General features: G+C 39.8%; 1 protein-coding gene across 1 annotated transcript; it reads right to left on the bottom strand.

Annotated features, from left to right (window-relative positions):
• Nucleotides 1-508: 508 nt before the first annotated feature.
• Nucleotides 509-1,856, bottom strand: LOC143030213 (uncharacterized). The gene is made up of 3 exons (XM_076193373.1): nucleotides 1,800-1,856; nucleotides 1,284-1,622; nucleotides 509-1,186 (listed from the first exon to the last, which is right to left on the bottom strand). The coding sequence occupies exons 1-3, from the start codon at nucleotides 1,854-1,856 to the stop codon at nucleotides 509-511; spliced, it is 1,074 nt and encodes a 357-aa protein (XP_076049488.1).
• Between the last annotated feature and the right edge of the window lie 20,408 nt (nucleotides 1,857-22,264).

Below are 22,264 nucleotides of genomic sequence, written 5' to 3'. Positions count from 1 at the left end.
TCGAAGCCGGGGAGGACTACGCCTGAAGACGACCTGCGAAGATTACCCACCGCCACGCCAATCACCACAAGTCTTGTCAACCCCCGTCGCAGTCTACCCGTCGTCAAGTCTTCTCATCAATGCTGTTCTCCGAAGGGAAATCGTATCACTGAGCTGGAACGGTTCGTCCCCACGCATCGCAAATATTGATTGTAACTCCGTCGCCGTAGTACGGAGGGCGAAGTACTGAGTACATCATATACCTATTGTGTTCCTGTCATCAAGATCCGTTGTGCACTAATGTCCCGCTTTGATGGTCAACTTCTTATGATGTATCCTAAACTCCTGTAAATCTCTTAAACTTTTTCGTGCTTTGAGTCGATCCCCAGCAGATATAGGAGCACCTGAACTGACAACAGTCTCGTTTAAGGGCCGAGAGAGCCTAGCTCCTCGTTCGCCCTCACAATAATATAGATTTGAATCGACTCTTTTCTTGAACTTGTAGTGGATTTAGAGCAGAGTGAGCAGGTTATTCATCAAGAGTAGTGAACCAATTCTTGGCCTGTTGGGCTGCCTTTCTACGTGGTCGTATATTGGTTGACGAGGTTGGCGTTGTTTCAGTTGATGACACAGTAGGTGTTTCTATTGGAGTGTCGTTTCCCGTGGTCGAACCTGGTTGCTGAGGAGTGTGCTGGATATGGCTCTCGTATTCACGGGTGTTTTCAGCTGGGTCGACCGCTGCATGCTTAGTTCCGTTGTCTACGGTGTTGGGCTCGATTTCTTCTTCGAGATGTGAAGGTTCTGCAGGAGGTTCTTGGTTCTCCGTGGGGGAATGCGGGGATGTGCCTGTGTCCAAATCGATTTCCAAGGGGATGATTCGAGTGATAGATCGTTCATATTCTCCCTTGGCCGAACGGACCCTTACGGATCTGATGACGTCGCCAGGCCCTGGAAGGACTCTAGTGATGCGTGCTAAGGGGTACTGGTCTCGGTGGACGCTGTCAAGAACGAGAAGAACAAGGTCATGTACTCGGGGTCCACGTTGATGAGGCTTGCTGTGGCGAAGGTGACGTTCTCTTAGGTTTATGATGTAATCGTGGGACCATCTCCTTTTGAAGGTTTGTAAGATATCAGTCAGGAACTGATATTGTGTTCTTAAAGTGGTAGCAATGAAATAGTCTGGGTCATTCAATTCAGTTAATTGTACCTGTGGGAACAGGGCAATAACGGCCGTACATGAGATGATTAGGAGTAAGGGGGATATCATCTTCAGTGCTAACATAGGTAAGGGGACGGTTATTCACCACGCATTCCACTTGGCACAATGTTCTGAATTCGTCGTTGGCAGGTGTACGCTTGTAGAGAGCTTTTCTCAGATTGGACTTGGTGATTCCAACAAGGCGTTCATACATGCCGCCTTGCCAAGGAGCAAGGGGCGTGATGAAGGTCCATGAAGAGTGGTGGTTGGTGAGAAAGTCACTGATGCTAGGATGTTCTTTGAGTTCTCGGAGAAATCTGTCTGTGGCTCCGAAATTGGTGGCGTTATCCGATACGAAGGAGTGGGGCATCCCCACTCGTGCCGCAAAGCGACGTAGTGCTCTCAGGAAGTCTGTCACATTGAGGGAAGTGACGACTTCCAGGAACTATAGCCAGTTGAGATGGAGTGAAGATACTATTGCTGGTTATGTTGATGACTTGAAGGCATAGTGGAGCCTTATGGCGGGCGCCACATTTTAAACATCCTGCTTGAAAATCACAACGGTTGGTCGGGTGTTTGTTGGAGTAACAGATGGTATATCTGCTTAAAATTTGAAGTCTACGGGTACACGTGGAGATATCCGGGTAAGTGGTGCAATGTGACGGTCGATGGGAGCCATTGCAAAATAAACAATTGGTTAAGAATTGAGTATCGTGGTATCGGCTGAGGAGATGTTGGAGCCGGCGTTCTGATGGTGTGTTTGGGTGGTTGATTTGTGGTCATCGTAGGTGTCGGAACACATGTCGATGACTGCCGAGGTGGACGTGGTGCTGGTTAAAAGGATGGTGGTGTTGTTGCAGTAACAGGGTGAGCCATTACAGGGGTATGGTGACGACTGTCCGTGATGGCGCCCGCGTAGATTTTAAGTGCTGCTAGAAGCTCAGGTGCACTCAGTTCCGAGGTGCCTTTAAACAAATATATGGAAGAGAGGACTTGGCGTGGTAGTTTCGGTACTAAAACTCCTTCCACAAATTCATCAGAGAGGGGTTGCCCAACTACGTTTTTATAATGTTCACTTAGTTCGTCCCAGTTGACAAGGAATCTCGACAAGTCCTCACAGTCGTTGGTAGGCGTGGGAATGGAAACAAGGCGCTCCTTCAGTCCCCTGCGTACAGCCAAAGGCTTGTTATAGGCGTCATGAAGTCTGTTGAGGGCATAATTGTACGCGGTTTCACTATACACTGGGTAGCCAATCAACCGTTTGGCTTTACCCACAAGGGAGAGTATAAGAGCGCTAAATTGTTCTCCATCCGTGTATCTGGTGTTATCATGAATCACTGTTTTGAAAATGCTCCACCAGCTGGAGAACATTTCCAGATCCCCATCGAAAGAGGGGGGCTGGGGTTCCTTTCTTATGTAGGTGATGGTAGTGTCTAGATTAGATTGCTGGGGTAGCGGAATTTGCGCCGTTCATTCTCGCGTCTGCTCGGAATTTTAAGTTGATCAGAGTTTTCTTGAGGGGTTTAAATTGCTCTCTAAGCGGTGTGAGTTGACTATCGTGTGGGTGTTGGGCCCAAACGAGTTCCAAGAACCGCCACGTTTGATGATGGGATTGACCTTCATTGTAGATTTCAGTTGCTAAATTTGAGGACAAGCTTTCAATGTTGACGGTTCCATACGCGTCTGTGTATTCCGTGACTGCTTCTTGCAACTTCTGAGTGAGGGTTATAAGTTCTGTTAGTGTTGCGTTTGCAACTGCGCTTTCAATGGGGCTAGAATAAGCCATGGTGATTACCGTTAAGACACTGGCACTGTAACTGATTCTCTATGAGGGAAGACTGACGTCGGTAAGTGCTTGTGCTAACTATATCAGTCGGTACAGCGAACGAATGGGAAATATCGTTTCGATTCCTGCAACAGGTATTCAGATGAATTATGCATCGAAAACGACGAAAAGTGTCAGCTCCAATACGGTCATAGTCAAGAATGGATAGAGAAACGTAATTGGTTGCAGAAACACAAAACAAGGGAATAAAAAAGGGAAGTGTACTACATTGAATTAAGAAGCAAACGATACGAAATGAACGAAGAAATTGGAGAACTGACGGGGGCAACAAAGGAAGATCGTGCTATCATACGAACTAGTCAACAAGGAGAAGAGAGGGATGGTCTCGTGGAACAGTAAAGAATTGAAGAATGATTCCGCTTGGGTTGGCCGGGCTGAGCCACTCAACTACGAAAGCCGACGACGACTAAGCTTGAATCGAGAGCGTGACGGCTGGCGTCACGGAAGTATGAGGGTTCCGGTAGACCATAGGGAGACGAAGAACAATGCTGCTTGAGTTGGCCGAGCTGAGCCACTAAACCATGAAAGCCGACGACGACTAAGCTTGATACGAGAGCGTGATGGCTGGCGTCACGGAACTATGAGGGTTCCGGTAGACCATAGGGAGACGAAGAACAATGCTGCTTGAGTTGGCCGAGCTGAGCCACTAAACGGAATGAACGGGTTGTAATACCCGTGAAACAATGACGAGTGTACTCCCGCACGACATTGTTGCCCAAGTAACAGAGTAAAACCAAGAAGTGTGGGTCGAGGTGATATACATCTGATTACTGGCTGTGCCTTAACGAGTATAAAGAACTTCCTGTACAAATTAAATTTCTAACCTATGCTCAGGGAAAACCTTGTGATTCGCTACATGAGTTGTCACGTGAATTAATTGAGTGGGTGTGATTACGCAAATGGATGAATTTAATTAGGTCTGTACATAGGTAATAGACCGAGTATCCGGTCCGAAGGACCACCTGCGCGTCCGTGTCGCACACCTCTGGACAGTGGAAAGGAGAGGATGTGGGGTGGAACGGGTGAGGGTAGATAGCTATAGTGGGAGCCGAAGTCCAGAAAATTTGCATCACCGACCGGGACCACACACACATCCCTCTGAGCGGCGTGTATAAATTTCAGTATTTGAGAGGGGATACAAAATGATTCAACTCATTTAGCTAATCACAACCCTGGGCTAATTAAATAAACTAGAAGAAATCGATTTAATAGAATAAATTCCACAGTGAATACACTTAGAAAACATGTGACACAACACTTTAATAATTCATATTAAGTAGACATCATTTGAAGTCAAAACAGACTGAATTTCACAGTGAATACACTTAGAAAACATGTAACACAACACTTTAATAATTCACATTAAGTAAACATCATTTGAAGTCAAAACAGACTGAATTCCACAGTGAATACTCTTAGTAAACATGTGACACAACACTTTAATAATTCCCATTAAGTAAACATCACTTGAAGACAAATCAGACTGAATTCCACGGTGAATACACTTAGAAAACATGTAACACAACACTTTAATAATTCCCATTAAGTAAGCATCATTTGAAGACAAAACAAACTGAATTCCACAGTGAATACAATTAGAAAACATGTGACATAACACTTTAATAATTCCCATTAAGTAAACATCATTTGAAAATAAACCAAACTGAATTCCTCAGTGAATACACTTAGAAAACATGTGACACAACACTTTAATAATTCCCATTAAGTAAGCATCATTTGAAGACAAAACAAACTGAATTCCACAGTGAATACACTTAGAAAACATGTGACACAACACTTTAATAATTCCCATTAAGTAAACATCATTTGAAGACAAACCAGACTGAATTCCACAGTGAATACACTTAGAAAACATTTTACAAAGGATTACAAAGGCGGAGCATGCCGACAGGAGACCTTTTGATCCATATCTAGGTCGGATGCAAAAAAAAAAATAATAATAATAATGATAATAATAATATTAATAATAAAATAATAAATAAAAACTATAATAATCTAAATAACAAATAAAATACATAAATGCATAGGTATAGTTAAAATAATAAACAAACAGATAAATAGTAAATAATAAATTGACATATAACTAATGATAAATGAAAATCAGACAGACAAATGATAACAAAACAAAAACAAATAATATAAGATAAATTATAATCATTACAGCATCTTACTTAGGTGTTTATCTAAATGATTCTTAAAGCTTCGAACTGAACTACATTGCACTACCTGTGCAGGAAGTTTATTCCATTCATTAACTACACGGTTGGCAAAGTTGTTTCTACCTACTTCCAAATTGAATCTATTTCCGAACAGTTTGAGACCATTGTTTCTTGTCTGATTCTCATTCAATGTGAAAATTTGGTCACTTTTGATGTTGTCAATTCCCTTTAAAATCTTAAAGACCTGTATCAAGTCACCTCTGAGTCTACGCTTTTTTAGGGAAAACAGATTCATGTGCTTTAGTCGATTTTCGTATGATTTATTTTTGATATTTGGAATCAGTTTTGTGGCTCGCCGTTGTACTTTTTCCAGTCTGTCAATGTCTTTAATGAGATTCGGTGACCATACGGAAACAGCATATTCCAAATGTGGACGAACTAACGATTTATATAGCTTGTTAATGAGTGATGGACTTTTGAAATCAAAAGATCGCGCAATCAGTCCCAGAATCTTATTTGCTTTCTCAGAGGCTGAAATACACTGCTTGGATGATTTGAGGTCGTTACTGATAATTACGCCGAGATCTTTTTCACTATCCACTTTTGTTAACGAATTTCCAAATAACTTGTAATCGTACTTACTGTTATTTTTACCTATGTGCATTACCTTGCATTTACTTGTGTTAAATTTCATTAGCCACTTTTCAGACCATTGCTGTAATTGATCTAAATCTTCTTGAATATCTAATTGGTTTGAGTGATCATTTGCCACTCCGCACAGTTTTTTTTATCATCAGCAAATTTGGAAACAGTAGATTTTAGTCCATGGTCTATATCATTTATATATACTATGAATAGAAGTGGCCCAAGAACGGAACCCTGAGGAACTCCACTTGCAACACTTTTCCATCCAGAAGTTTTTCCATTTAAAACAACTCTCTGTTTTCGACCATTCAATCAATTACTAGTCCAACCTAATAGGCTACCACTTATTCCATGCAAAGCTAGTTTAGTTAGTCTTTCGTGTGGGACGGTATCAAAAGCTTTTGCAAAGTCTAGATATATTAAATCTATATTGTTTCTTTTGTCATAATTCGAGATAACTGTGTTGTAGAATTCGAGTAAGTTAGTCACGCAAGAAAGTTTCCGTCTGAAACCATGCTGGCTATCATTTATCAAACGGTTACTTTCTAAATGATGTTCGATAGCATCACTGATAATAGTTTCCATTATTTTTCCTACGATTGAAGTCAAACTTATAGTCCTATAGTTATTTGTTTTTTTTTTTGTCACCTTTTTTTGAATATGGGAGTAACGTTAGCTAGCTTCCATTCTCTTGGGACATCTCCGGATATGATGGATTTCTTGAAAATAATTTCTAATGGAACAACAATCTCATTTTTCATTTCCTTTAAGATTCTTGGATGCCAACCGTCAGGCCCTGGTGTTTTATTGTCTATACACCTTTTAATTTTTTCTTTTGTTATATTTACCGTAGTAAGTTTACCCCAGACTTTTCACAGGTTTCAGTTTGGAATTCACTTTGAGGTGTTTCGTTTACGAATACCGAGCTAAAATAATTGTTTAAGATATTACACATTCCTTCATTTGAATATTCAAGTTGACCGTCAGCAGATAATAGTGGACCAATGTGATTCCTAACAACCTTTTTATCTCTAATGTAACTATAGAATTCTTTGGGATTCTCTTTGGATTTATCAGCGATGTTCATTTCGTATTGTCGTTTTCTTTTTCTTATTGTCTTTTTTAAATCTCTCTGTATTGATACATAAGTTTCGTCATTAGATGCACCCGAGCACTTATATTTCTTATAAGCCTGTCTCTTTTTAGCAATACTTTTTTCAGTTTCTTTGTCGAGCCACTTTGGGTGAGCCTGATTTGGGGGGACGTCTGTCCTTAAAAGGAATGTAAGTTTGAATCATCTTAGTGAGCGTATTTTGAAATATTTCCCACATCTGATCTACAACACTTTAATCATTCACATAGCTTCCAATCTTAACGGATGTGTTCGATAAAGCCGGATACATGAGAACGCCTTATCATGGTGGGTACGATCGGTGGGACCAGACTCACAGTTCACAGAATGACGTTACCACAGTTAATTTACTCAAAGAGACCGATCAAGTCCGATTCACACGCCATAAGCACACCACTTCCAATAGTTCATTCGTATAATTTTCACGTGAGTTAGAAATGTAATGTAAATTTCTAATAACCACTCCATGTGGTTAATGCGAGTTTCTTCGCGGAATACCTAAGACACACTTTACCTCTTGCCAGCTTCATGTAGAACTGACGCTTCAGTGGTGGGCACGGCAGGGAATCGCGCAATGTTGCCAAGTTTTATAGTTTCAATTCATTGCCTCCGATGGGTAAGGTGTGTAATGTGCCTGTAGGAGTCGATTCATCTCTAGCAATCCCTTTAAGACAATCACTAGAGACGAGAGAAAATTATAAATCCTAACTAGCCTAAGCAGTTAACCTAATTACATAACTTATATGAGAGGTGGCAAGTGCGCAGGGATTGAAATTTCAAACCGTTGAAACAAATTCACAAGGTGATGCTTAGTTGAAATGTTAATATGTACACAATACACCAACTTATAATGACATGGTGAAACAACAAATTCACAAGGTTGACATACTCCAGGTTCAACCATTAAACATTCGTGACTTCTCTGTATTTCGTCATCAATGGGTAGCGTGTACAAAGGGCGGGAAATTCCTATGAATAGACAATTCTTTAAACTCGTTAATGGTCCACAACTAATGGCCAAATTGGTGTTACAGACAATAAGAATAATGGTGAGTAAAATAATAAGTAGTTGTTAAAGATTCTAAGAATTCTGGCAATTTCACAGAATAGAGGAAATGACAACTTATAGGAACGAAAGTATAAATATAAAGCCTACTATATCGGCTAGGTCCTTGAACGAAAATATTTGCAAATTATGGTTTGAAAAGTTGTGACATTCAGTATTATCAATTTGCATTTAATTTGTAGAACTTCATTATAAACATAATCCATGTAAAATTGTAAATGTATATATATATATATATATATATATATATATATATATATATATACATATATATATATATATACATATATATATATATATATATATATATATATACATATATATATATATATATATATATATATATATATATATATATATATATATATACTAATTTGGAAAAAAATAACAGGATTTTTAGTAATATTTGCATATTATTTAGAATGCACTTTTTTAAACAATCTTAGAAAGGAGGAGGGAATGACATTCTGACAAATAGTGAAAGGGGTGCAAGGGCCAAGCAAGGCTGAGAACCTAGACCCTCTTTTGCCTTTTTTTCAGGTAATGTCACCTCTTAGGACTCAGTGGAAAGACTTGGACATAGGTTCGGAACAACATCCAACAAACCATACATTAGCAAAAGAATCCTACAAATCTTCACATTACCGTAATCGACATTCTGAAACAGCTCTGGTATGCCTGTGAGGAAAACTTTCATTTACTGTTAGTGCCAATGAATCCATGATCAGTAATATTACGGACCTTTTCAAGTTCAGACCTGTATACGACACAACAGCTATAGTTTTCTGAGTGATCAGAATCAAGCTTTTTATGCCTCATGGAACTGATGCACTCATCTCATTCCTAGTGCAATCTTTATAATTGTGATTTCCTGCACATGATTTATAGCAGTGAGGTTTCTCTCCATTTCACTTGACGGTACAGTTTGCTTCAAGATATACATTTGGCAAGGGAAGCAGATGATGACATGATATCTGCCTCTCACATAATATATACCCCTTCCAATTTCATCATATCTTGGTTTTTATGAATAATTTCCCTAGTAGATGGTTCACACTTCGGTACATAATGTATGAAAAAAGAATAGATTAGTTAGCCCTTGATAGATCCTATGGTTTAGATTTTCCTTGTTCCGTTGTGACTAATATTTTCGTTAGGTAAGAGTAAGCTAAGTCAAACCATTTCTAAAGATGCCCTTGTACATTGGCAAGAATGTCTAAAATTGTTTGGACATTTGTTAGACACTGAAGTGTCACGAAGATATTATAGTAAACAAAGAAGTAAAACACACTGACGCAGGTAACGAAAAAGTTGTTGATTGCCTGAGAGTTGCAGGCAACTCTCAGGCAATCAACAACTTTTTCGTTACCTGCGTCAGTGTGTTTTACTTCTTTGTTTACTATAATATCTTCGTGACACTTCAGTGTCTAACAAATGTCAGAGCCACAGGTTGTAGCTGTCAAGTGATGGATACTTTAGAAAGAAGGCTGTAGGTTAGTAATGAGATCTAATTAGGTGTTCCTCCGTTGAAAGAAAACCAACGTTTCAAATTTTGTAGAGGAGCCTGTCCGTAGCACGGAGGTTGAACTTTGTTTTGGGTTGGGATACTCAAAATAAAACGAGCATTTCAAATCACAATAGCCCCAGATCTAGAAAGTAGTTGACAGTAAATACTGATGTTTTAGAACACTTCCAAGTATTAAATGAAGAGTTAGTGTAAGATTAGGAACGTATAAATTAGTTTGCCATTTTTTTCAAATCACTACTGATGTTACTATTGATTTGTGGTTTTTATATCTGGGGTTGAAAATACTCAGAATTATAAAAACTAGTTGGTGATTTAAGAATTGCAACTTTGAGATGTAACATAATGTAAACTGAGCTAATTCTTGGTAAATGTAAAGATACTCATCCTTGAGATTTAAAAATCACTGCAGACATTACATTGAATTTGCTGTATTTATATATGGGGTTCAAAACACTTAGAATGATAAGAACCAGCCAGTGATATAGGGAAGGATTGTAGATGTGTGAGAATATCTAAAATTATGCCATCATTAGTATACATTATTATAAACATATGTGTGTATATATATATATATATATATATATATATATATATATATATATATATATATATATATATATATATATATATATATGTATGTATGTATATAATATGGATCATGTCAAGAACAGTGACCCCAATGATCCTCATCTAAAGAATGGCTATCCCATCATAACCTAACCTAACCCAACCCAACCCTCCTTTTTTTTTTCCTAATTTAGATAATGTCAAGATTAGCAAACCCAACATATCCATAGTATAAACAGAAAACCTGATTATACTAATGTAAAGAATAATGAACCCAATAATCTTTTAAACAATAGCAAGCTCTGCTGTGATTGTGTTCTCTAAGGTATGGTCAGAATTGGAGAAAACTGTGTTTTATCGTTTATTTGAACAATGTTGTCCTTGTCTTTCTCATTAATCGCTAGCTTTGCACTCCTCTTTAATTCAAAATACTTATTTCCCAATGTAGTCCCCAGACATGACTGGTATGGGGGTTGAGGTTGGTACAAACAAGTGTTTTCTTATTGAAACAGAACACCTGATTTAATGAAATCAACAGGAAAACTGTTGTGAAAAAATAAAATCTAAAATCCTGTTTATGATAATAATAATACATACATACATATCCCAAGGATTCTTCCCCCTTACAAGGGAGGTACCCAAAAAGGAAAAGGAATAAAATCACTCCCACCCATTCCACCCCTGAATACACTCCACACCCCTCCACCCTCCCTCTTATCTTAGCACCTCCTGGATGACGGGTTGTCCCTGCACCTTGTCTACTGCCCTAGGTCAGAAACAGTGTCACAAGACACAGCACATCCACAGTAAGGCCGCTTCATTAAATCGGCGACCCCCCTCTCCGTCCCCCCATGCATAAAAGAAGAAGACGGGGAGAAATCCCTTCGGGCTGCGTCAAATTTTGCTCACACATACTACCTCACCCCCATCCCCCTGCCCATTCCACCTCATGCATCACAACATCATCCATATACAACCATTCTCCATTCACCTCTGTCTTCTGTCTTCCCCCATCCTTCCTCAACAGACATTCCCCTCTTCCCCAAAGCCCCCTTCACCCCATCCATCCACCTCATCCTAGGACGTCCCCTCATGTTTACTCCCTCCACATCTGCTTTCCACACCTCTTTTACTAGTCTTTCTTCACTCATTCTTTCCATGTGTCCAAACCATCCTAATACTCTTTCATCAATCCTATCTCCCAACTCCCTTTCCACCCCTGTTCTCCTCCTCACCTCCTCATTTCTCACTTTAGCCTAATAACCCCCATCATACTTCTCAGACACCTCATCTCAAACACATTCAAACTCCTTCTCTCTTCCTCTCTTATGTTCCATGTTTCTGCCCCATACAGTGCTGTTGGCACAATCACTCCTTCATGCAGTCTCTTAGCATCCATTCCCAAATGTCTATTCCTCATTACACTTTTTAATCCACCAAGGCATTTACTTGCTTCTCTCAATCTACATTCTACCTCCACCTTCACTCCACCTTTTCCTGCTACACTTGCACCCAAGTATCTAAAACTATCCACTTCCTCCAGTCACTCTCCCTTTATGCTCACTTTCAGTCTGCTGCCACTTTCACCCCTTGTACATCTCATCTCCTTACTTTTACCCACATTTACTTTCAGCTTTCTTCTATCACACACTCTCCTAAATTCTGTCACCAACTTCCTCAATCCCTCCTCCAATCCTGCCACAAGCGCAGTGTCATCTGCAAACAACAGCTGGCTCACCTCCCACTTTTCTCCATTTTCTTTAACCATCTCCAATCCCTGACCCACCACCCTTGCATTTACCTCTTGCACTACCCCATCCATGTACGAGTTGAACAGCCAGGGCGACATAACACATCCCTGATGAAGTCCCACCTTTACCTTGAACCACTCACTCTAATCTGAATCTCTAATCCTAACACAAGCTCTACTACTCTCATAAAAACTCTTGACAGCTCCTACAAGCTTTCCTCCTATCCCGTATATCCACAAAAACTCCCACAGTGCCTTTCTGTCTACCATGTCTTAAGCCTTTTCCAGATCTGTTAAAGCCCAAAAAACATCCTTCCCCTTTCCTATAGCTTTCTCATATATCTGTCTTACCACAAAAATCTGATCTACACAACCTCTACCCGTCCTAAATCCACACTGTTCCTCACCAATTACTCCCTCTGTTCCTCTCCTAATCCTCTCAATCAAGATCCTCCCATAAGCCTTCCCAACTACACTTAACAAGCTAATCACTCTGAAACTACTACATTCACACTTGTCCCCTTTTCCCTTGTAAAGTGGAACTATACAGGCATTCCTCCAGTCCTCTGGCACTCTACCCTCTCTCCAGCAAACATTAAATAACCTCACCAGCCAGTCCACCATCACTGTACCTCCTTTTTCTAGACATTCTGCATGGCATCCATCCAGACCAGGTGCCTTACCTGCTTTCATCATCTTAACTACCTTCACTTCATCCTTCCTTATTTCTCCTCCATTTTACTCACTCATCACGGTCATTTTCTTAGCATTTCCCACTGCATCTATCTTTCCCTCCCTATCCTCCTTCACATTTAAGAACTCCCTAAGATATGCTGCCCATCTTCCCCTTACTGCCTTCTCTTCCATTATCATCTCTCCATCTGCACCTATTACCTTTTCTTCTCTACTTGATTTGCCTCCTCTTCCTCTCTTAATTTCTTTCCAAAACATCTTTTTATTACTTTCAAAATTTTCTGTCATACTCTTACCCCATTTCACATCTGCTCTCCTCTTTGCCTCCTTTACCTTTTGCTCTACTTCTCTTTTCTTTTCTTTGTACCTCTCATATGACTCCCTCGTCCTATTTTGTAACCAATCTGTGAAAGCTCGCTTCTTCTCTTCTACGACCTTCTTTATTTCCTCATCCCACCATTCACTACCCTTCCTTCTATTTCCTCCTGTCCTTCTTGCTCCACACACCATCTTTGCACACTTTGTGACTCCTTCCTTGAACCATCCCCATCCCTCCTCCACTCCTAGCTCTACTCTATCCTTCACACCCTCCCACTCCTCCCTCAGCTTTTTCTTGTACTCCTTCTCCTTTTCCTTTTCATTTAAAGAGTTCACTCTTAGCACCTCCCTACCTTTTGTCCTTTTCCTCTCCATCTATCCTCCACTCTCAACTTACCTTCCACCAAAAAATGATCTGATATTCCCCCACCCTCTCCCGTTAGCACATGTACATCCTTAACTCTTCCTACCATACTCCTGGTCACTACTATACAGTCCATTAACGCTCTATCTGCCACCCTTCCATCCACCACCCTCTCCCATGTGTACTTATGCTTGACTTTCTTCTTAAACACTGTATTTGCTATCATCAACTCTCTTTCAAGACACATCTCCACCATCAATTCTCCACTACAATTTTTACTTGGAACTCCATACTTCCCAATCACCCCATCTATTGGTTCATTTCCTACCCTAGCATTAAGGTCTCCCAATACAACTACATTGACATTTCTCCCTAATCCCTCTATGCACTCGTTTATATCTACCAAAAAAAAAAAAAAAAAACTCCCTTTCCTCTACACTGTTCTCACTACTAGGTCCATACACACTTACAAAAACCCACATCTCCCTTCCCAGCTTCACCTTCATCCACTTATGCTTGACTTTCTTCCAAAACACTGTATTTGCTATCATCAACTCTCTTTCTAGGCACATTTCCACCATGAACTCTCCACTATGATTCTTTCCTGGAACTCCACATTTCCCAACTACTCCATCAATTGGATCATTTCCTACCCTAGCATTAAGGTCTCCCAGTACTATTACATTGACATTTCTCCCTAATCCCTCTATGCACTCATTTAAATCTATCCAAAAAGCCTCCCTTTCTTCTACACTCTTCTCACTACCAGGCCCATATGCACTTACAAAAACCCACATCTCCTTTCCCAGTTTCACCTTCATCCACATTATCCTTGAGGAAACCTCCTTCCACTCCACTACACGTTTACCTATCTCTTCACTTACTAGTATAGCCACCCCTTCCCTCCCTCGCCCTCTCTTCACTCCTGATAACCTCCCACTTACACTCCCAAACTTACACTTGCCCTTCCCTTTCAACTTAGTTTCACTCAAAGCCAACACATCCATCTTTCTTCTCACAAACATACTGGCTATCTCTTCCCTTTTACTCTCATCTGTACCACATCCACGCACATTAAAAGACCCAAACCTTAAGGTGCTGGTCGGTAAACTCCTAGACCCTCTTATGCCTTTACTTTTTTTAGGAATGTCCCCTGTGGGGCTACAGGGAGAAGGATGCCTGATCCCAATCCCCGTCCCTTTTTTCTTGCCTCTTATGATCCAAGTGGAAATACTTGGTGGCAGTATTCTTTCCCCCACCACAGGGTAGGTAGGCAAAAAAAGGAAATGAATATTCAGAGAAATTGTACAGGACAGTGACAAGGGGTTGGGGGACAGCATAATGGATAAAAGTGTCATCATTTCTCTATGAACAGAGTTTTCCTCTATCACAGACAAAATGATGTGTGGCCCTGGTCTGTAGGGGTGCCCCATATAGACCCTATAGTATCAACTACATCCTACTTTGCCACAATAATATGCAGCCAATACCCCAGATGGGGTAATAATAATAATGATCAATTTATTTGGCAAAGAATCAATATACATGAAATGCCAAAAAAAAGAAAAAAAAAAAAAAAAAATATATATATATATATATATATATATATATATATATATATATATATATATATATATATGTATATATATATATATATATATATATGTATGAACAGATGGTTCGAAATAATAATTACAAAAATTGCCGAGGACAGCACAAAAAAGCATGTACGCTTATTTCCATTGTGGTCCTCATTAGATTGTTATTCTAAACATAACATGACAAGAACACATAGTTTGAAATAATAATTACAAAAATTGCTGAGGTTAACACAAAAAAGCATGTACGCTTATTTCCATTGTGGTCCTCATTAGATTGTTATTCTACACTAAGTTACACACACATCATATGTAGGGGGTTAAGGGAACCAGAGATAGTCATGAGTAATACCAGTCAGTACACATATGACACATTAACAGTGTTACTGATTTGCTAATATTACTAAAATGTTCGTAACACATAGGATATTGAGACCAAAAATTGAGTACCATCACAATAAGGAACACTGCATTAAGCAAAGGAACAACAAAATAATGTTAAATGTTAACAAAACAGGATGAGGGAGTACCATATCAGAGTAATATCATTAGTGATATACTACATTATCCTACAGCTGTATCAACTTGTTGTTATAGTGAATGTTACATTGCAGCTAGGGTCACCTATTAACTAATTCTTAAATTTTACTTGTATCTCAGGACGGAGTGGGCAATTAGTAAGAGCACTAGCAAGTAGTACATTATAACCTGGAGCACCAGAAGTAGGGTACAGGGGACCAGTACTTGTACGAGTAAAACAACAAGAAGAACAAGGAAAAGTCCAATCACCTTGATGTCTGGTGCCCTGATTCACTAGGCCTTTATTATGGTCAGATTATAACTGCTCTCAGACCCTACCTGAGACATATACCATACTATGACTAGCAAAACAACAGTGGAAACCAATTTGTAACATTTTTATACTAAACTAAACTTCTGAAGGACAAAAAAAAGGGGGGAGGTCAGAATAGTTATGAGTGAACGCAGGTTTGGATGGTATTACTCATGGAGTCAGGTATCCCTCACTAAGCTAGTGGTACATAAAATCAAGGCTGTTCTCTGTTCATAGCTGAGACATATAGTAACCCTTGACTTTTCTCTTGAAAGTACATACATACATATACCAAGGCTTTTTCCCCCTTTCAAGGGAGGTAGCCAAAAAGGGAAAGGCATAAAAACACTCCCATCCATTTCATCCCTAAATACACTCCACACCCCTCCCACCCTCCCTCTCATCTGAGCACCTCCTGGATGACGGGTCATCCCTGCACCTTGCCCACTGCCCTGGGTCAGTCACAGTGTCGCAAGACACAGCACATCCACAGCAAGGCCGCTTCATTTAATCGGCGACCCCCCCTCTCCGTCCCCCCTTGCATATAAGGAGAGGACGGGGAGAAATCCTTTCGGGCTGCGTCAAAATTTGCTCACACATACTACCTCACCCCCCACCCCCCTGCCCATTCCTCCTCATGCAATCACAACATCATCCATATACAACCATTCTCCACTCACCTCTGTCTTCTGTCCTCTCCCTTCCTTCCTCAACAGACATTCCCCTCTTCCCCAAAGCCCCCTTCACCCCATCCATCCACCTCATCCTAGGACGTCCCCTCATGTTCACTCCCTCCACATCTGCCTTCCATACCTCTTTTACTAGTCTTTCTTCACTCATTCTTTCCATGTGTCCAAACCATCCTAATACTCTTTCATCAACCCTATCTCCCAGCTCCTTTTCCACCCCTGTTCTCCTCCTCACCTCCTCATTTCTCACTCTATCCAGCCTAGTAACCCCCACCATACTTCTCAGACACCTCATCTCAAACACATTCAAACTCCTTCTCTCTTCCTCTCTTATGTTCCACGTTTCTGCCCCATACAGTGCTGTTGGCACAATCACTCCTTCATACAGTCTCCCCTTCGCATCCATTCCTAAATGTCTATTCCTCATTACACTCTTTAATCCACCAAGGCATTTACTCGCTTCTCTCAATCTACATTCTACCTCCACCTTCACTCCACCTTTTCCTGCTACACTTGCACCCAAGTATCTAAAACTATCCACTTCCTCCAGTTGCTCTCCCTTAATGCTCACTTCCAGTCTACTGCCACTTTCACCCCTTGTACATCTCATCACCTTACTTTTACCCACATTTATCTTTAGCTTTCTTCTATCACATACTCTCCCAAACTCTGCCACCAACTTCCTCAATCCCTCCTCCGACCCTGCCACAAGCGCAGTGTCGTCTGCAAACAACAGCTGGCTCACCTCCCACTTTTCTCCATTTTCTTCAACCATCTCCAATCCCTGACCTACTACCCTTGCATTCACCTCTAGCACCACCCCATCCATGTACGAGTTGAACAGCCAGGGCGACATAACGCATCTTTGACAAAGTCCCACCTTTACCTTGAACCACTCACTCTCTCCATTTCCAATCCTAACACAAGCTCTACTACTCTCATAAAAACTCTTGACAGCTCCCAGAAGCTTTCCTCCTATCCCATAAATCTGCATAACCTCCCACAATGCCTTTCTGTCTACCCTATCATAAGCCTTTTCCAGATCCATAAAAGCCCAAAAAACATCCTTCCCCTTTCCTATAGCTTTCTCACATATCTGTCTTACCACAAAGATCTGATCTACACAACCTCTACCTGTCCTAAATCCACACTGTTCCTCACCAATTACTCCTTCTGTTCCTCTCCTAATCCTCTCAATCAAGATCCTCCCATAAGCCTTCCCAACTACACTTAACAAACTAATCCCTCTGAAACTACTACATTCACACTTGTCCCCTTTTCCCTTGTAAAGAGGAACTATACAGGCACTCCTCCAGTCCTCCGGTACTCTACCCTCTCTCCAGCAAACATTAGATAACCTCACCAACCAGTCCACCATCACTGTACCTCCCTTTTTCAGACATTCTGCATGGCATCCATCCAGACCAGGTGCCTTACCTGCTTTCATCATCTTAACAACTGCCTTCACCTCATCCTTCCTTATTTCTCCTCCATTCTCCTCACTCATCACTCTCATTTTCTTCACATTTCCCACTGCAGCTATCTTTCCTTCCCTATCCTCCTTCACATTTAGCAACTCCCTAAAATATTCTGCCCATCTTCCCCTTACTGCCTTCTCTTCCATTATCATCTCTTCATCTGCACCTTTTACCTTTTCTTCCCTACTTGATTCGCCTCCTCTTCCTCTCTTAATTTCTTTCCAAAACATCTTTTTATTACTTTCAAATTTTCTGTCATACTCTTACCCCATTTCACATCTGCTCTCCTCTTTGCCTCCTTTACCTTTTGCTTTACTTCTCTTTTCTTTTCTTTGTACCTCTCATATGACTCCCTCGTCCTATTTTGTAACCAATCTGTGAATGCTCGCTTCTTCTCTTCTACAACCTTCCTTGTTTCCTCATCCCACCATTCACTACCCTTCCTTCTATTTCCTCCTGTCCTTCTTGGTCCACACACCATCCTTGCACACTTTATGAGTCCCTCCTTGAACCATCCCCATTCCTCCTCCACACCCATCTCTACTCCATCCTTTACTCCCTCCCACTCCTCCTTCAGCTTCTTTCCGTACTCCTTCTCCTTTTCCTTTTCATTCAAGGAGTTCACTCTAAGAACCTCCCTACCTTTTGTCCCTTTCCTCTTTCTCCATCTATCCTCCACTCTCAGCTTACCTTCCACCAAAAATTGATCTGATATTCCCCCATCCTCTCCCCTTAGCTCATGTACATCCTTAACCTTAAGGTGCTGGTCGGTAAACTCCTAGACCCTCTTATGCCTTTACTTTTTTTAGGAATATCCCCTGTGGGGACATTCCTAATTGCTTATGTACACAGGTATTGAGTTCCATAGTTGAGCACCTGTGAAGTGAAAGCTGTTTTTGGTGAGGGAACCTGCATGAGATACACTAAAAGACCCTTGACTGCTCCAGGTTCGGTTCTCAGCAGATAATGTAAAATTACAGCTCATATATGATGGAGAAGAATTATGAACATCATTGTAAGCATGGTTTAGTTTCAGCTGCTGGACATGATATTTTACAGGTAACATTCCTACCTTGCTAAATTCTTCTATACCAATATGACTACGTTGAGGTAAATCTAGCATGAATCTAATTATCTAATTTTGTGCAGCCTGTAGCCGAGACTGGATTTTTCTGCTCAGTCTGCTGTACCAAGAGCTACAAGCATAATCAAAGTGATGCTGTAACAAGGCTGAGACTAGAAGCTTCTTTGTTTCCAAATCGAAATTTCTGGCTTTTCTGTACAAAAATTTGACTCTATGTGAACACTTGGATACAATCTTATCCGTTATGGCATTCTCTGAGATGGACTGATCTAAGGGTATTCCAAGATAGGTTACCTCTTGTTTTGACTCCAATACCTTAACCCCACATCTGACCTGTACATCGCAGTGTTTCCTGAGGTTGGGTTTTGATGCGAAGACAATACTTTCCATTTTTCTGAGGTGTAAAAACAGCCTGTTATCTATGAGCCAGTCCTGGACTGATGACAGTTCAACACGCAGTGCTTCCTCTACTTCAACTGGTCCCTACCTGAGACAATTAGTGTGGAGTCATCTGCATATAGCAGTAACTTACAGTTCACCACACCTGGCATGTCATTAATATAGACCAGGAACAGTAGCGGTCCTAGAATTGAACCTTGTGGTACACCACAAGTTATGTCTCTTTCACCTGAGCATGCTCCATTTGCCTGTACAAATTGTTTGCGATCTGTAAGGTAGGACTTGAACCAGCCAATGTTCACCACTCCTAATGCCTGAATTTTTTTTTAATAAAATATCATGATCCACTGTGTCAAATGCTTTTTGTAGATCCAACAAAATTAAACCTGTGTAGTTACCTCTGTCGCATTCCTGTTTTATCAGGTCATAAAGGTATATTAAGCTGGTGTCTGTTGAGTAATTTGTTCTAAAACCAGATTGCATGACAGATAGTAGATTATGTTCCCTGAGGTAGGTATCTAACTGATTGTATACGATATATTCCAAAACTTTGGAAATAATACATAGAATTGAAACAGGCCTGTAGTTACCTGCCTCAGTTTTTGCATTTTTCTTATAAAGAGGTGTTACCCGAGCCCTTTTCATGTCACTTGGGATAAATCCTGAACTGATAGATAAATCTATTATGTGGGTTATTGGAGGAGTTATAATTGTGGCTCCATCCTTAACAAATCTCGCAGAAATGTTATCTAACCCTGTAGCCTTATTGGCACTTATGCTAGCCAGTAATTTAAACACTTCTTTTTGAGTGGTCTTATGTAGTTGGAAACATTTTGTGGACTTATCTTTATAGTACTCCTGAATGTACCCCAGCCCAAACTTCCCAGAACCCGTTGGGAGGGATTTGACTAGTTTAGTGGCTATGGTTGTGAAAAAGGATTTGTATCCTTAAATGTAGTGTGACTTTGGATAGTATAATACATTGTATTTTCACCTAATTTACCTCAAGTTCATTGCATGAAGCTCTTGTAAACCAGTAAGGTAATATTTTCTGAAGTCAGGTATTATATACAAATACCACAAGACAAAGGTAATCCTTGTATAAAAACACAAACAATTGCACATCTTGCACTTCTATTTTATTTTCCAATACAGAAATAGAAAACTGTACATATAATGTTAAAATGAATTAAGTGGATGACATTAAGATTGTTGATGCTCCAGGTTGATCAGATGCTGAAACTGGTACCTGCAAAGAATTCCTCATTTGATCTTTGGAGAGTTTTTTGAAAGTTCTTTTACTCCCATCTCCAACATTTCTATGTATGCTTGGAGGTTGCATCCTATGCAATTATTGGCCACATTATTGTCTTCCCTTTTTAGGGAATTAATTAGGGTGTCCATACAGAGGAGTGATTATTTTCCAACCAGAAAAAAAAAAATAGAATAATAATTAAATGAAAAATAGAACAACAGTAGTTCCACTTTTCATAATGTGCATGATGGCTTTACTCTGATTTGCGGCTTCATTTCTAATCAGAATTCTAATGGTTTCATTTTTTTATTCTAGTTATCATACTATATATCCATTTAATTTTTGTATGGTTTTAATGTATACCTGAAATAGAAGTGCAAAAATATACTTTTTGTGCAATTTTGATCAATGAAATAGAAGTGCAAAATATTATGGTGATTTTATCCTTGATGTATATGAATTATATATCCTGCATCTATAAAAATGTTTTAAGATAATAAGCAAGAAATTGTAAGACTGTGGACATTGTCATGTGGCATTTTGTTGCATATCCTTTCCAACTTGTCAGTTTGTGCATTAATGACCATCTCTCTCATGATTATAGATGGTCAGTAGGTCACTTATTTTCTTCTTTGTTCCAGAGTTGGCATTTCCAACTTTAACAATCTCTTCAAATGACAGTTTTGAAAGTGTTGGGGCCATATTTGTAATTGCTGTTTAGATTCTTTCAATTTTCTTTGTATTTTTAGTACTGGGTGTCCATAATGTTGGTGCATACTCCAGTTTTGGCCTCATCAGTGTGATTACTAGTTTGTTTATCTTCCTTTGTCCAAGTAAGTAAAGGTCACCTTTATTGATCTTACCAGTTTTATCTATCTATTTATCAGGTGCCATGTCCTTCGTAATAATCATTCCAAGGTCTTTTTCAGAAAACACTCTCTTTACTTCCTTTGTACCGATTTTATATTGTCATGATATTTTGTGAGTAACCTGGTTTACAAATATCCTTTTTTGTAGTGACAATTCTGCATTACAGACATTCCTCAATTAGTGAAGCTTCACAAAATTATTTCAATACTTCATGGAACAAAAAAAAAATAGAAGCATGGCACAGGTAGAGAATATTGTTAGGGACCTTACAATTTTTAAGGTTATCATTAAAGATTGTACTCTCTTTTAACTTATCTAGAAAAAGAATGTAATTTAGTGGATCTATTACTGGTGTGTCAACTTCAAAAATTGAATTATTTACCTTCATTGGGAAGGGGATCAGTTTGTACAGGTTGAATTGAAATTCAGAAGAGAAAGGAACCTCTGTTATTACTGAAGAAATATCTAAGTATGCAGTTTACTTCACCAAAGAAAGGTTGGAAATTACAATCTTTCTTCGGTGAGTTGATTATCCCTACAAGTTGGGGCATTGGGAGAAGGGAGGACATGTCTTGACCAGAATTTGCAACAACTAAATCTTGCACAAAGGATTCCAGCACACACAGGATTCCAATCCATTACTGTGAGGATGATTGACTTGAATATCAATTTTGTTTATCTTGAATAACTTACATAATTCTTCCAAGATTTTGTTGTTAAATTTAGTAGCATTGTCTGAAACCAAGATCTTGGGAATAGTGAAATTACAGATTACTTGTTCATATATTACTGA

The sequence above is a fragment of the Oratosquilla oratoria genome, chromosome 12 (genome assembly GCF_046742065.1).
Source record: "Oratosquilla oratoria isolate Oo_2021 chromosome 12, ASM4674206v1, whole genome shotgun sequence".
Classification (NCBI taxonomy): domain Eukaryota; kingdom Metazoa; phylum Arthropoda; class Malacostraca; order Stomatopoda; family Squillidae; genus Oratosquilla; species Oratosquilla oratoria.
The sequence above is the reverse complement of the archived record's forward strand: the minus strand, read 5'-3'. Positions and strand labels throughout refer to the sequence as shown.